The 17,396-nt window shown below is 37.1% G+C and overlaps 1 protein-coding gene across 4 annotated transcripts in view; it reads left to right on the top strand.

Annotated features, from left to right (window-relative positions):
- The window catches only part of scube2 (signal peptide, CUB domain, EGF-like 2), a 28,646-nt gene that overhangs the window by 1,312 nt on the left and 9,938 nt on the right, over positions 1-17,396 (top strand). Inside the window, exons 3-16 of one of the 4 annotated variants that reach the window (XM_083558833.1) lie at positions 510-635; positions 865-999; positions 3,042-3,167; positions 3,423-3,539; positions 7,474-7,563; positions 9,253-9,369; positions 10,295-10,417; positions 10,770-10,886; positions 12,480-12,602; positions 13,043-13,159; positions 13,269-13,361; positions 14,183-14,299; positions 14,923-15,090; positions 15,335-15,538. In XM_083558833.1, the coding sequence (XP_083414959.1) occupies positions 510-635; positions 865-999; positions 3,042-3,167; positions 3,423-3,539; positions 7,474-7,563; positions 9,253-9,369; positions 10,295-10,417; positions 10,770-10,886; positions 12,480-12,602; positions 13,043-13,159; positions 13,269-13,361; positions 14,183-14,299; positions 14,923-15,090; positions 15,335-15,538 (1,773 nt within the window). Of the gene's footprint in view, positions 1-509; positions 636-864; positions 1,000-3,041; positions 3,168-3,422; positions 3,540-7,473; positions 7,564-9,252; positions 9,370-10,294; positions 10,418-10,769; positions 10,887-12,479; positions 12,603-13,042; positions 13,160-13,268; positions 13,362-14,182; positions 14,300-14,922; positions 15,091-15,331; positions 15,539-17,396 lie in introns of all 4 variants that reach the window. The other 3 variants (XM_083558836.1, XM_083558835.1, XM_083558834.1) reach the window with 3 other exon arrangements.

Genomic DNA, 17,396 nt, shown 5'->3' with positions numbered 1-17,396 from the left:
AGTGATGTTAAATACTCCTATTGAGATGATGTTCAGACATGCAAACCCAGTTAGGTTGGGATATAGAATAAGTTTGAGTGTCAATATAGTTTGGAAATGGACCATCATAATTATGACATTGAATGGTAAATAATAAATAAATCCCATACAGACATGAATGTGAAAGTGACTTTAAAAAAGATATTTATAAAAAAAGAATTAATTCTAAAACATTTGTGGCATTTAGCAGACGTCCTTGTCCAGCGCGACTAAAAATTTTTAAGTGCAATTATGGGCACTCAGATCAAATTTGCATGTTCATTCAGAATTTCCATAAAAGAATCTAAAATCAGAATTTAAATGCCATAGGATTTGATTGTAATGTGTTTCATGGTTTGTTGTGAGTTGCCTTTTAAGGAAAAGAGGCGGAGCTGAGAAGCTCTAGAGACGGTCAATTTCAGGACCAGAAAATATTTTTGGGTTCTGTTATATCGAGGGCACCTTTAATAACTCGTGTCCTGTTTTCATAGACATTGATGAATGCGATTCAGAATTCAACGGTGGCTGCGTACACGAGTGTAACAACATCCCGGGAAATTACCGCTGCACCTGTTACGATGGATTTCATTTGGCACACGATGGACACAACTGCCTCGGTAACAATCAGGTTTATGTAGAGATATATTGAGATCAGTTATGAGTGATGGGAATTTTTTTTTTTTGTGTATAAATGTAAATTTGGGGGGAAAAAACGCTTTTTACAGGATATATTTTTTTAATTGTATATGATGAATTCTCTGTATTTAATTTGTTTAGGTTTTAGGTAAATATATTAAGTTTGGAGTTTTATGTGCTTAATGTGTACTGTGCACACTTTACTGTTAGACGTGGACGAGTGTCTTTTCAACAATGGCGGCTGTCAGCATGTGTGTGTCAACACCATGGGGAGTTACGAGTGCCGCTGCAAGCACGGATTCTTCCTGAGTGACAATCAGCACACATGCATCCATCGCTCATTGGGTGAGTAGCTTCACACGTCGCTTCTCGACGACATGCTACCATTTCAGTTAAGTAGTGACGGAGGGACGTTTAAGCGGCACACGCTCTCTTTTAAAGAGAGATGAAGCCGAGTTTTTAGTTTCTAACACAGATGCTTTTTCTGTGTATATTTAAGTTAAAGATAAAGTTATAGCAACAATGACCTTTTGTTCTCTCACCAGACTCTCTTTCTCTGTCTCAAAGTTAATTAAAGATAAAATGCTGCTTGTTCTGCACGTTACAGAGAAAAAAGACCAGAATCGGACCTTGACTGTTACTGGAGACTCCCTCTATTGTTATCCAGTTCCTAAACATCATTTACTAAATACAATTATGTGAATGAGCTGTTACTATGGTAATAAAAGATCATCAGAACAAGCGCATTGATAAAAAACCTGCACTACTGTCAGTGCCACTGTAAGAGAGAATGAATCAACATCTTCTGCTCAATCACAATCCTTGAGAATTCGAAAGTGCTATAGCGTTAAGACTTTGTTTACTAGCACTGCTACAATGATAAGTAAGATAAACCTCTGAAACACGTTTTTTGTGTATTAGAGTGTCTGTGTGTTTGTGAAACGTGTCTCTTGGCTGTGTCAGGTCCGAGGTCGAGGGAGAACCCGGGCTAATTCGTAAACGTCGGCACATATGAGCGCTTGATTGACAGCAGAATAGAGAGTGACAGCTTTAAACTTTGTGCTCCCTTTTTCCTTCTGGTTCATTATCCACAAACTGCTGTGGGGGAGAAAAAAAGGTCTGTACGTTATGTGAAACAAAATGAGTCACTAACTGCGACACTTGGCTCATAGATCAGAATAAAGCACCTTTTTATAGAGCTTCTCAGCCTCAAGCATTGTCACTTTCTCACTTCTGGCCAAACAAAAGCCCCACCACACCCCCTCACCCCTCTGTAAAACGAACTGCAAAGTTTTCCACCCCATTGAGTTTCTCCGGGCAAACTCGCCAAATCCTATTAACACGTCCAGCACGGGGTTCAGTGTGAATGAGGAAAGCCGACCTGATACTCTCGCTCACGGCAGGTCAGAGTGCAGCCGAATAAATAGCACTGGATTTGAAAAGAGTTACACACATACACACACACACATACTCACATGTGTAAAGGGACAGATGGATCAGGATACATGTTTGTTTGTGTGTCTGTGTGCGTGTGTCTGTTGCTAATTACTCCCTGATTGCTATTAATCTGGCAGATCATACCTCAACACACTGCAGATGTGTGCAAAACAAAGCACTCTTTTAAATTCAGATGAATGGAGAGAGAGAAAATTTACGAACCAGTGCTCTGAGCAACGCATGACTTTTTCTGGAGTTTTTATTTTTATTTAGTTTATTTTTTCGTGTCTGGTTTCTTAACAGAGGTTGAAAGAACTTCTATAAATGGATTTTACATGGATTACGTTTATGCATTATGTTGAATTAATAATGTCAATTAACTTATGAAAAGAAAAACACTGTTTTATTTTTCATTTCCCGATTTGTTTTAAAATTAGAAATACAAATTACATTGACTGTTTCTTCAGTAACATTTAAAAAAAAATTCACATTATGTATCAATGGATTGACATTTGTTTCCAGTTTTATACATTTAATATTCATGTTCATATCATAAACAAGGCATTTATATAACTTACACCTATCATATAAATTGTGTACCCTATAAGATTTATTTTTAGGTCACAGCTTACACAGTTTCTAAGCTACAAATGATGCATTTACTTTTAAATCCCAAAGGGTTTTTAAAGCTTACATTCCACTGCATATCCTTACTATGCTGTTTTTTTTTTGCCTTATGACATATTTTTTAATCATGTATATTTAATGTTCTGTATATAATGTAAAATGTGTATTTTTAGACATCCAATTTTCACATTTAATGGGAAGAAACATTTTAGAGATTTGTAGGGTTCTTTCAACTCACAGAATTATTTTTACTTTCAGTTCAGTTCTAGTTTGAACCTTTCTTTCATGCTTCTTTTGAGTTTAATCGCTCCTCTTCCTCACAGAAGGTCTGAGCTGCATGAACAAAGAGCACGGCTGCGCCCACATCTGCAGAGAGACACCTAAAGGTGGAGTTTCGTGTGAGTGCCGTCCGGGGTTCGAGCTCGCTAAGAACCAGCGTGGTTGCATCTGTACGTATCGGGAGTTTTATCCCAGTACACATGGTTTTATGTGAATTGCTAAGTTTTTGCACGTAAACATTCACATGCACCTTGTTTTGTGAAAAGTTAAAGTTAAAAGTAACATTTATGGGAGGAAAAAAAAAATCATTCTGTCACACGTCCTCCAAACATTATTATAAAAAATAACAGTGAAGGAATTGTTGAGAAATACTTGAATAGAAATGCACCTCAGCATCTGTCTCTGTCTGCCTTGTCGTTGCCTAGTGACCTGTATCCACGGTAATGGAGGGTGTCACCATGTGTGTGAGGACACAGAACTCGGGCCGGTGTGCAGGTGTCACGCCAGGTACACGCTTCAGTCCGACGGTCGCTCATGTGTAGGTACGTAGCAGTGAACGTATTTCTCAAAATGTGGCTGCACAACAATGATCTTAATTTTTACTAAACTCCAAAGCAAACAAGTGATAGTGATCACAAACACACACACACACACACACACACACACACATCAGATAGTGAGGAGGAACAGCTGGAGCCTACTGACTGTCTGCTCATTATAATTGTGTGTGTGTGTGTGTGTGTGTGTGTGTGTGTGTGTGTGTGTGAGGTCCATATTTATCATCGCTTCATCTCCATCTCTGTCTTTCACTCCACCAGCATCGCCTGCATTCTTTAGCTTTCTCCTCGTTATCTGCCTCGCACATAGAAGAGATCATAATAAGTTTATGCTCTCAGGGAGGTCTGAGATTCACTACACTAAACACTGGGGTTGATTTGGATTTATTTCACACAGTACGTGCTTTATTGCAACATGAGCAATTCATAAACTACAAGCTGCAGGATGTTCAGGTTGTGCTGATTGTTTTGTCTGTAAGTCCCTCATCATACAGTTTTCAGAATCAGAAAGAATTTGTTTTGGTTGTAATATATACAAAAAAAAAATATATGTATTTATGTGTGTGTATGTATGTGTATGTATGTGTATGTATGTGTATGTATGTGTGTGTGTGTGTGTGTGTGTGTGTGTGTGTGTGTGTGTGTGTGTGTTTTTTATTTATATATATATTTATATATATATATATGTATATGTGTATATATATATATATATATATATATATATATATATATATATATATATGTATGTATGTATATATATGTATGTATATATATTTATATATATATATATATATATATATATATATATATATATATATATATATATATATATATATATTTATATAAATATATATATATATATATATATTTATATATATATATATATATATATATATATATATATATATATATATATATATATATATATATATATATATAATATAAAAACATAACACACACACACACACACATACACATACATGTTCCAGGACCCAAAAAAATATTCATATTAAATTAAAAATGCATTACAATATACAATAATACAGTAGAACAATACATTAAAATGTGATATTTACTGTATTACTGTATATTGTAACAATAATAATCTTAAATGAAAAGAAAAAAGTGATGTTTCTCTTGGAGGAGAGTCGGTGCTGGTGTGAGGGAGATGAGGCAGATTGGAGGATAAGATTTTCTGCTGGAAAGGAGGGGAATCGCCTTCCAATATGATGTCCTGAAGGCTTTCACTATCTTCACTTAGTCTACGATTTTTTTTTATTACTCTGTTTTTCACTTAAATCACTTTTCTTTTAAACTTTTCTTTTTTTTTTTTTATTTATAACTGTTGTTGCTGTTGGGAAGCACACACAAAGAACCGACGTCCCATCGCGTTCGTATAATAAAGCTCCATACGTATAATGTGACAAAATTTCACAAAATATTTTTCCGTATAGCAAAAGATACGTACACCAGGCCTTCCGTGAACAGAGGTTCCACTGTAGATAGATATATAGATATAGATATATGTATCTAAATAAAAATATATAAAAGAGGCGAAACAAAAACCTTTAACGCAACAAACATATATTCATGATATCCTTTCTTAACTCAAATATATATATATATAAAAGAGTAAACTACCTTGGAATTTACTAAACATTTGCTTTACTGATGTGCAATTCTCAAAGCAAGCACTAAAATCTGCCATGAAGGACACTTCCGGCAATTAAAACCGTCCGTGTGGAAACATAGCAAAAGTTCTGTTTGGTGTCCTGATAATTGACATAATTTCAAACAACATAATTACTTTAAAACATTTACAAGGATATTTTGTCTTTGTGCTCTATGCAAGTATGATTTCACTAAAAAAACAAATATTGTATAAAGCATCCATATTTGTTCATGCCCATGTTGATTAGAGTATCAAAAATTTAAGGTACATTTACAACAGTTAAAAATGTGCGATTAAGTTGCAATTAATCTTGAGTTAACTCATGGCAATCATGCGATAAATCAAGATTAAATATTTTAATCAGTTGACAGCTCTAAAATATGTATATATTAGTCATTGTAGTCAACGAGCAGTCATTGTGCAGTTTGTATAACAGTATATATTTACTGTCCTAGGAAAATAACTGAACATACAGCCATTACTGTCAAAATAACTGGCAATAAAAGTGAGTAAACACTAAATGATAACAGCTGTCCTTGTCATGTCCTTTTCATCATGTTCATGTGGTTGTCTGCTTGACAGGACCATACAAATGTGTGTATCTTGTATTAGAGCAGTTAACATGTGGTGCTTTGAGTACAATTCTCTCATACTGACCACTGGATGTTCAGCATCGCACCTCATGGAAAAGACTCTCTAAAGATTTAAGAATTAAAATTGTTGCTCTCCACAAAAAGGCAAAGGCTATAAGAAGATCAGTAACATCCTGAAACTGAGTTACAGTACAGTGGTCAGGGTCATATAGAGGTTTTCCAAGACGGGTTCCACTTGGAACAGACCCCGCAAGGGTCAAACAAAAAAGTTGTGTCCTCATGCGTCAGGTACAGAAGCTGGCTTTTTGCCTGGCCGTCATCCCAGTAGGAAGCCTCTTCTAAAGCTGGCTCACAAGAAAGCCTGCAAACAGTTTGCTGAAAACAATCTCTGGAACTATGTACTGTGTTCTGATGAGACTAAGATAAACTTGTTGGGCTCAGATGGTTTCCAGCATGTGTGGCGATGCCCTGGTGAGAAGTACCAAGAAAATAGTGTCTTGCCTACAGTCAAGCATGGTGGTGGTAGCATCATGGTCTGAGGCTGCATGAGTGCTGCTGGTACTGGGGAGCTGCGGTTCATTAAGGTACCCATGGATTCCAACATGTACTGTGACATTCTGAAGCAAAACATGATGTCCTCTCTTTAGAAACTGGGCCGAACAACAGTTTTCCAACATGGTAACGACCCCAGATACACCGGCAAAATGACAACTGAAGTGCTGAGGAAGCCGAAAGTAAAGGCGATGTAGTGGCCAAGTATATCTACAAACCTGAACCCTATCGAGCACCTGTGGGGCATCCTCAAGTGGAAGGTGGAGAAGCAGCAGCTTTGTGATATCATTATAGAGGAGTGGAATAGGATCCCAGCAACAACCTGTGCAGCTCTGGTGAATTCCATGCCCAGGAGGAATAAGGCAGTTCTAGATAACGCTGGTGCTCACACAAAATATTGACACTTTGGATACAGTTTTGACATGTTCACCTGAGAGGTGTACTCACTTTTGTTGCTAGTTATTTAGACAATACAGAGTGATTTTTTGAGGCCTTTTTTTAAACTGTAACTACAACATGGTGCTGAATTTGAATAAAACGAGGACCAAATATGGGCCCGTGGGACAAGCTAGCAGTAGTTACATTCATAGAGAAAATTCATATATTCGTAAAGCAAAGATATGTCTCAAACAGTCTGTTAACCACTATATAGTTAATAAACACTTCATGCGTTTCCTCAAGTGTTTCATTCTTTTTACTGCAGAACAATTATTCAACAGTTTGTATTTTTATGTATTAGAACCGACACAATATTTCTTTTAAATGTAGTTACAAATAAATGTATTGTTCAATAATTTCTCTATACTCATTTACGTTATAGCACAGATAAACACTTGTTCCCACATCAACCTCTGTTTATTCTTACATAAAATGAACCCAGCTTCATACTGTCCTATAGATGTCCACTGACACTGGAGACTCCTTCTATCAGTGTTACTTATACAGAAGAAGTTACCATGTATTTTATAGAGAAATAATGTTTTTTTCTGTTTAATTGGTTCATTATAAGTGGAACATACACTGTATATGTCCCAGTGAATGAGCTACTGTATATCACATCCGTTCTTAATCTTTCTCCTGACACTTTCTTTTGTCATGACAGAAAGAGATGACGTGTCCACTGCCAGCTCTGACCATAATGCCACGTCCCTCGCCGAGGTGGACAAACGCGTCAAGCGCAGACTCCTGATGGGTAAAAAAAATTATTCCATAACAACCATATCTGTTTTTTCCTTTCTCAATCTTTTAAGGAGTGGTGTAAAGAGTTTGCATTTAATCCAAGTGTAAAGCTTTTTGGCACTTTTTCCCCCCGGCCGCTCTGCTACATTCCTGCAGGCCTGGAAGCAAACTGTGAAATGACTGAGAATCCACGCTTTCTCACCTCAGATCTCGATGCTGTAAAATCCCTTCTGGTAATCGTGTGGTAAATTTCACATGTGTTGCTGTGGGGAGGTTTTTACTGTATGCGCATGTCTCGCCTGAGCAATTCCATGCTCATATTATGAACGGCTTCTGATTAACACACAGCCTGAATTTTACAACAACCAGTTTCAGTCAGCAAAGATATAATAAACATGCTCAAACATATGTGCCCCTCATACTCAGACATATATTGTGTAGAATGTAATTCATTTATTAGAATGTATTTCTTATTATACTATAAAATGATTCAGTATTACCTGAAATGTTTATGCAGTTACTAAGACAAGCAGGCTCAGTCTCCAGCAGTCGAGTCTGCAGGAACAACAAGCAGCCCTCACACACTTTAAAAACATATCGATCTTATCACTAAGGCAGCAAAAGAGATCGAAAGATATATGAGCGTTTAAAGAGAGTGGCATTTAGTAACAACAAAACAAGATCATGTGAAGAAAGAGAACGGAAGAAAAATAAAAAACAATCAGAAATGAACAAAAATGTAATCCAGACAACAGGAGACATTCAGAAATATCACTTTCAGACTTTTCTATTATCTGATCACAGGGTTTTATTCACTGGTTACAATACATTTATGGAATTTATTGATGTCAAGTGTCATATATAAAGACAACACACACAAAAAAAACTTATAGAAGCATTATAAATATAATAAAACCGAAAAAGTGTATAAACACAAAACATAGTAGCATTTAAATTCTACCAGTGAAGAAAAATTATAAATATACCAGATAAGTAATAAAGAAATGTAAAAAGAAAAATAGTATTGCATTTATGCACTTATGAATTCGTTTAATTTTTTTGCATCGTTTTAAACCAAGGGTGCGCAACCTTTTGCATTTGGTTTAGATATATTGGCTTTACAATAACTTCAGCTCAGTAGACTCCTATAAGTGGAGAAATCATTTGAAAGTTTGGGACTCATAAATGGAAGTGTTTATGAATCACTCTCTGCTGAAGTTTGTTACAAGAATGCTGTGGATTGAAACCTCATGGTTTCCTTGAAGATGATCGTGGATGTTCTTGTTTAGATATCCTGTTCTTGTTTAGATACACCCAAGTCACATTCAAGGAACAGTGGATAACTTTATTTGGATTTTACAGACTTAAATTTTACTCACATCAAAAATGACCCTGATGCTCATGCTGAAAATCCTGTAACACACGGAGCACTGCCGGACCCTCCACTGTTTAGTTCTAGAAGATGAATGATCACTTGGTAGAGGAAGAGTTTGGTTACTGTTCCTCCTAATAAAAATTCCCTCCATTTTTCTGGGAAGGCTTTTCACTAGATTCTTGGGGATTAATACACTGTGTGTGTGTGTGTGTGTGTGTGTGTGTGTGTGTGTGTGTGTGTGTGTGTGTGTGTGTGTGTGTGTGTGTGTGTGTGTGTGTGTGTGTGTGTGTGTGTGTGTGTGTGTGTGTTGCTGTTGTTGTTTTTTAGAGACCTGTGCTGTAAATAACGGTGGCTGTGACAGTATGTGTAAGGACACATCCACTGGCGTTCGCTGCAGCTGCCCCGTGGGTTTTACTCTCCAACCAGACGGAAAGAGCTGCGAAGGTGCGAACAGAATTGTTTTTTTATTAAAAACATTATTATATTTCTAAAGTATGTGCACCCCTGAGCATCACACCCCTATGTGTTTTAAAAAAATTACATTCAGAAAACATAAATATTAATGTAGTTCTGTTCCTCCTAATAAAAATTCCCTCCATTTTTCTGGGAAGGCTTTTCACTAGATTCTTGGGGATTAGTGTTCATTTGGCAGCAAGACTATTAGTGAGATCAGGCACTGAGCTCCAGTTCCTGTTCATCCCAAATGTGTTCAGTGTGAATGAGGTCTGGGCAGGACACTTGAGTACTTTCACTAGGAGCTCAGCAATCACTTTGTGCACTGGAGCATTGTCATGCTGGAACAGTGTTTGGGCCTCTTAGTTCAAAGGGAAATTGTAATGCTAACGTGTACAGAGACATTCCATATAAGTGTGTGATGCTGATGCTGTGGTAACAGTCCGGGGAAGAGGCACATATGGGTGTAGTGATCAAGGGTGCACAATATATATATATATATATATATATATATATATATATATATATATATATATATATATATATATATATATATATATATATATATATATATATAATAATAATAATAATAATATTTTTTTTTTTTTTTTTTTTTTATTATTTCTAGATATTTTACTCAGTTCAGGTTTGAGCATATAGAATATTTTTCTTATTGCAAGCATTTATTTCTAGTTAGAAATAGAATTGATCTATTGTTAGTATAAATCAATCTTAAAACAAGCAAATGTGTCAGAAAAATAAACTAAATGGTCTTACAATCTAAAAATAAGAAATATTAGATAGCTTTTCATGTATTTATTTGCTAATATGTCAGTTTTTGTAGTACACTGAGAATGTAAATGAAAATGTACATCACGGATAAGGTGCTTGTTTGTATGTATGTGTGTGTTTGTAGATATCGACGAGTGCAAGTTTCACAACGGAGGCTGTGACCACTTCTGTAGGAACACCATTGGCAGCTTCGAGTGTAACTGCCGCAAAGGCTTCAAACTGCTGACGGATGAGCGCTCCTGCCAGGGTTAGGCTTCTGTTCCTAGTTGTGTGTGTGTATGTAGCTGGGCTGGCAGATAAGAACGTCTCTTGAAGCGTGCCCGTATCGACTTGCAGGATTTCTTTGAAGATCCTTAACTCAGCCTTTCTTTAGGAAGACTTTTTTTCTTGGTAAAGCACACAGACTCCGCCCTCGGTGGAATGTGCGTCTCCCTGTTATTATTAACCACGGTGTCGATTTTTCTTTCATATTCGATATTTGATGTTGAAGCTGAAAATGAGCACACACCAGCTAGACAGACGGGCGTAATTACATTGTGTGTATGTGTACATATTATGTAGCTGTATATTTATATATAGGTTTTTTTGCTTAATTATAGATATTGACGAGTGCTTCTTTGAGAGGACGTGTGACCAGACTTGCGTGAACTCCCCTGGAAGCTTTGAGTGTGTGTGTAATAAGGGATACACGCTCTACGGGCTTACACACTGCGGAGGTACGCCTGGCTTCTCGTGAATGATTGCGTGTTTATGTTTCACATTTGGAGATTATAATAAGCGCTAACTGCAGCGCTGACTTCACTTAATCACTGAATAACAGAGTTAGAAACAAGACGCTAATCCTGACCAAGCGGAGTTACTGTGGCCATGATGATTTGATGATTTTTTTTGTAGCAGGACATCCCTAAGTGTTGTATTTTTCTTGCATGAAAGAAATTTACCATATTAGTTCTTTATTTGTTAAATTTGTTTTATCTGATCAAAATATAGATCACCATCTATGAAGCATTTTGTTCCTGTTCTCACTTATGTAATAGAAATATCATTTCAGATAAACACTCATGGGTTGACAGGGAAAACGTACTGTTACAGGGTTCTAGATAGAATGTTCCCCTTTAGGGTTCCAGATCAGCCCTTCTTAATTATCGCCAGTACAGAGAAAAGATGTTCTAAGGTGCTAAAAGTCTAAGAAGAAATCAAATCAGGTTTTTTCTGTCATTGTGTTTGTGCATAGTTGTCTTTAGTACTGTTCTGACGGGATTAGCTTCGTACCTAACACACACCTCGTGTTAATACACAATGAATGTTCCAATATTTATTGATGCTTGATCATTAGCAGGTCACATGAACAGGTGATAGCTCAGTGGTTAAGATGTTTAACTTCTAACCAGAAGGTCATGAGTTCTAATCCCAGCAACACAGATCTTGAGCAAGGCGCTTAAACCTCAATTGCTCAGTTGTATAAGTGAGATATTTTTGAGGCTTTGAGTGAGAAGAGAGAGCAATTTCTGGATTATTAAATACTTTATAAAACAAATACACCATAACCTATTCCAGACAGATAATTACATAAATTCCAGATATACATAAAGAATGATAACATTACACATCCTGACAGGGAAAACCTGTCTAAACAGGGCTTTAGAAGATTTACACTACATGGACAAAAGTATTTGGACGTCCATATGTGGATTTTCTCCCAAAGTTACCACAAAGTTGGAAGCACACAATTGTACAGGATGTCTTTAGATGTGAAAGCATTATCATTTACTTCACCTGAACTAGGAGACTTAAACCTGTTCCAGCATGATTTTGGCCATGTGCAAAATATGGTTTACATGGGTTGGAGTGGAAGTTCTTGTGTGTCTTGAGATAGAGCTCTGACTTTAACCCTATTTTGGAATGTATTGGATCTGACTGCATCCAAGGCCTCTTAACCCTCTTGAGTGTCTTGAGCACACATTTCCACAACCACAGTCCAAGATCTAATGAAACACCTTTCCACAAAAGTGGTTATTATAACAGCAAATGGGGACTAAATGTGTAATGAGATGTTTGAAAAGTACATACGAATTTTATGGTCAGGTGTCCACAAATATATGTCTATATAATGTAGATGGTGAAGGATTTGATTTTGCATTGTAAACTTATTTTTTCTTCCATTAATAGTTAAACTGCAGGAGGTTAGGTGTTGTGAGGATTAAAATATATATAATTAATAGTTGAATTTATGAAGATATTTGTACATTTGTTGGGCTTAAAATGTTAAAATGATAATGAGCATATTGAGTTTTGCTCCTTGTTGTCAGACATTAATGAGTGCAGCATGAACAACGGAGGCTGTGGACACATCTGTGAGAACACCATGGGAGGATTTCAGTGTCACTGCAGGGCAGGATACAGACTGCACTGGAACAAGAAGGACTGCATCGGTAAGCTGTCATTAAACTCGGGGCATGTGAGCATATTTATTTATAATGAGAGCTGAAAACAGGAGATACTTTTAAGCTTCTTGGTTGTATTTTTCTGTCTCGCTCTTCTTCTCTTTCTTCTTAAACATTTCCAACTAATTCCTATACAGCTGAGTGCAATTATAAATTGTATCCCTAATGATATGGGAATCCTGGATTTAAAAAAAAAAGCCAGGAGGTGGGTTATCTGTTTCAAATGCAGTTTTTCCTGGTATCAACCTTTGATCCATCTGCCTCTTGTGATTAATCACTTCCTGGAAAATAATTATTCTTTTAATATTCCTACATACAAACATTTGCACTCAACTATACGAGTTTCCGTGGGTTCTCTGATTGTGTCGGTCTGTCCTGCATCCTGTAGTGAATTTATCTGTGAGTATGTTTTGATCTTGAACATCCAGAAGCCGGTGGTTCTTCAGTGTCGTTAGTTTCGGTGAGACCGACACTGAACTGCAGTAAACATGGAGGAGCTGAACACTGCTTCCTCACCTGTCAGTCTCAAGTGAACATCAGCAGCGGTGAGTGCACGCTTCATACACTCGGCTTGCTTTACAAGCTTTCGCTTTGGATCCTGTTGCACTCAAGCATCTCCCGCGTCTCTCTCGCTCCGGTATGTTGCATATGCAGGCGCTGAGGATTCTTACACCGTGACCTGTGGCCTACCGCTGCCTGGATCATCTGGAGGAGGACAGCGGGGCGACTGTAGGCCTCACTGCTCAGGCATGTTCACACATGCACCAGTTTCCCTATCATCTCTGTGGGATTGTTTTCACAATGAGATCCTTGATTTTAAATAGATGTCATAAAAACAAGGGTTCTGTATTAGTTACCAGTAGGGTATGCAGTCAAATCCCATTAATAAACTGATCATGTTGTTATCAATCTGTGCAAGAGCTCCAAAGCATCACAGATCCGCCTTTGGAATTTATATCAATTTATATTTGCTCCTCAGTTTTATACCAAACATCCTGGTGTGTTTGTGTCTAAGATTTTCTTTTGAGAAGAATTCAATGGTTTTAATAAGGATGAGGTCAGATCTCTATAGTAGGCCACTCAGGATCTTGCACTCTAGTCCTTGTAAACCACATCTTCTTCAGACAACTGTCTGTGTATTATCATGGTGGAAAATAGTTTGGGTCTCCTAGTTCACATAAAGGGACAATTTCATGCTACCACATCCAAAGACATTTTATATACAATTGTGTGCCTCCAACATTGTGGGTACAGTTTGAAGAAGAAGCACGTGACCCAATATATTCGTACATTGTTTATCTTTATTTATTTCTATTTAACTTTATAGTGTACATTTTTATATATATATATGTATATATGTATGTGTGTGTGTGTGTGTATGTGTATATATATATATATATATATATATATACGTATAATTTAATAATAATAATCGATTTTCAGTCTTGTCAAACCTTTTAATCTTTTTATTTCCTAACTGTTTGTAAAAGTATAAATGTGTTGTGAAAGTGTTTTAATGCATTTCAAATATTTTACAAGGCTTCTTTTATATTTTCTTTCCGGTCCAGACTCTTCTTGCACTCACAGGATCAAAACCACAGCCACGTTTAAATGGGGTCAGGGAAAATGCAGTCTGAAAAGAAGTCCGGAAAAACTCACCGAGAGCTTCAGCATGGTGCTGTCAGGTAACGCTCACAGAACAAAAAATAATCTCTGGATGTCTCCATAGAGAGACAAAAAACCTGCTTGTTTACTTTACTGTGGCTGTGGATAGTGTGTGAAAGCTAAATCGTCCTGGATTCAGAAAGGATGAATCTTAGGGTATTTTGGTCCATGAATTCTGGATTGCGATTGGTCAGAAGGTGTGGAATATTTTTCTTACCTCAAAATTAAAAGCTTGTTAATAATAAATTATTATGAATCTAAATATATAAATAGTTGCTAAAAAATTTGGCAATTCGAAACAAAAAAGTGTGTTTAATCCATAAATGAGACGGTGCTCTGTAAAGAGAGGTTTCTGTAATTTCTGGAAGGAATCTCCAGTGTCATCACAGTTAGAGGTATAGAGGATTCCTAAAATTGTTGGGACAGAAGATTTTACAGAAAACCGAGAGACTGGTGAGAGAACTGATGAGGGCGTATAGCTGCTATAACGTTCTGTGGATGTTCTACAACATTAACATTCTTTATTTAAAAACAGCACCAAAAAAAATACATGTATAAGTTTTCTCCTGTTTGTCATCTTTATGAGCTCCATGATTGCTTTTTTTCTTATTAATGGATGTTCTTTTTTTTTTTTTTTTTGTAGATAAAAAGGCTTTGGCTACGGAGAACATGCAGTTCAGCTTTGTGAGGCTTCACTGTAACTCCTCAAGTCAGCGGCAGAGGAATCGTCACGGCCGAAAAGCGATGGAGGACGAGAGCTCATCCATTACGGCCCTGTTTGAGCTTGATGTCAACCCAGAGGAGGTAACAGGTTGGTTTCGCTGCAGCGCTCAAACGCTTTAAACACCCTCTCCTGCTTTCTTGCCTCTTTGCCTATGAGTGTTGCTTCCTTATGTCTTACTAAACACAAGTCAGACAGTGAAAGTATCTCCTGTTCAGTTTGGTTTGGATCACGTCTGAGTGTGTATTGCTAGAGAGAGTAGAATAAAATGCCCACTTTAGGTGTGTGTGTATGTATATTTTTCTGTGTGTTTATCCAGTGTTTCTGTCAGCAGAGGGTTGTGATATGGCCTGTGTAAAGCGGCGTTCAGAAAAACGTCTGAAGAAGACCATCCGTACTCTTCGCAAGTCCATTAACAGAGAGCAGTTTCACCTGCACTTCGGCAGCTCGGAGTATGAACTCACTAAGAAAGTGGCGCGGCCTGCAGACGGGCCTGAACCCTGCGGCCCTGGACAAGTGATGCGTGACCGGAAGTGTGGTGAGGCTCTATCCTTTTCTTAAATCTCCTCTTATTGTTCTCATACCTCCATCCACATGACGAGCAAAAGCTTTAAATCCCGGTGTTCAAAAGCCTGTTGTGTTTCTATCACAAAACGTCTCTCAGTCATCTTTATGTTCACTCTGCATGTAAAGTGTTTGATCTCTTAAGGATAGTTCAAAGATCAACAAAGCATTATATAACCAGCTCCACTTTTAACCATCTATCAGTGTAAAACTCACACATAGCACTCTGAGCTAATTAAGTATATATATATATATATATATATATCACTTCAGACAAATTATTCTCTTTCATCTTTGCTGTCGAATGTTGGGTTCAATCTTAAACTCAGTGCTGAAGCAAAGTAGAAAAGAATAAAGGTGAAACCAAAAAAGAAACCTAAAAACCCCAAATGAAAACAGCTTAAAGAATTTCAGAAAACACTGTTCACAGCTTTACATAATGTTTAAGTATTCATTCAGATAAATAAACCAGTACAAACAGTTTAGAAATTTTGATAAACCTCATGTTACGTTTAATCTGTAAAACTAAAAATTTTCACACATTTTTTTAATGAAGTCTTGACCACTCTCAGGACAGTCTGATGCCACCGGTCTTCATTTCTACACCCAAAGTGCACTGTAGCAGTAATGCTGGTAACAGCATTAGGTTGCAGTGACCATAGACTTATATTTACTTTTATAATGATAATTCAATTCAGTGCAGGTTTCTTTGTATTTGTAATGTCATTGAAACAATGGATATCGTCACAAAGAAGCTTTACAGAGATAAAAAGGTTATGAGGTTGGAATATTTCTAGTGGCTGTAAGTTTGTTTCTTATAAGTTTATTCCTAATGAGCAAACCAGTGGTGACTTTGACAAGGACAAACTCTCGGAAACTGTCGTGCCTGAAGAGGTCACTGTCATTTTAGAGAGATTTTGACATCGTTTTTAAGTTTAACATGGAGGAGAAACTTTGTCTAAACAGCTGATTCAGTGAGACTTGCTAAAAAATGTAGTGTTTAATGGAACAGTTGACTAAATTAAAGTTGTGTATACCACAGCACTGGTGAATGCGTGGATTTGATTGGTCAGGAAAGTGGGTAACATTTATGCACTTGTTCTAATATATATTCGTTTCTATAGAAACAGCTCATCAGATAGAGAGAGAGAGAGAGAGAGAGAGAGAGAGAGAGAGAGAGAGAGAGAGAGAGAGAGAGAGAGAGAGAGAGAACATTATTAACTTTCCACCCACTGCTGATGCAAACATGGAAAAACAGCGCAGTAAGCATGTGGGTGGCCTAAAGCCTCCCTTAATATCACATATGGGCTTTACACAAATTTGGCTTTATATTAATTTTATAATAAAGGAAAGAAACGCACTCAGACTAGTGCACCGGTGTTAAAATCATGCTTCTAGTACACTCTATACTGTATCCACTGTATCAGTGGAAAAAGTCACAAACCTCTGCACAGTTTTTGGGTTAAATGCTGTAACTAACGTGGTCCAGGCTGTTTATGTGGACGTGTCAAAGCCTGAGAGCCTCTTTTATGGTACCATCATAAGGTCAGAGAGGTCCATTAGCTTTTAAAAGAGTTTGTGTCAACACTACACGGGATGAGTGTGGGGTTTCACTTCATAGCCAGGATTATTTTGTTTGGCAGTAAAATTTAAAGTGCATCAGAGTGCTGCTTTCTTTTCACACGCTGGGTAAACAGGATGTCTGGGTCATTAATGAATTGGCTATTACTGATCGATGTACAGCATATAGTCTTTTTAGAGCTCTTTTCTGTGTCATTAGATCGAGTCTTTCTTCTAAGGTGAAACTGCAAGTGTTAGAGCTATTAGTCGCT

The sequence above is a fragment of the Silurus aristotelis genome (genome assembly GCF_946808225.1).
Source record: "Silurus aristotelis genome assembly, chromosome: 13".
NCBI classification, from domain to species: Eukaryota; Metazoa; Chordata; class Actinopteri; order Siluriformes; family Siluridae; genus Silurus; species Silurus aristotelis.
The sequence above is the reverse complement of the archived record's forward strand: the minus strand, read 5'-3'. Positions and strand labels throughout refer to the sequence as shown.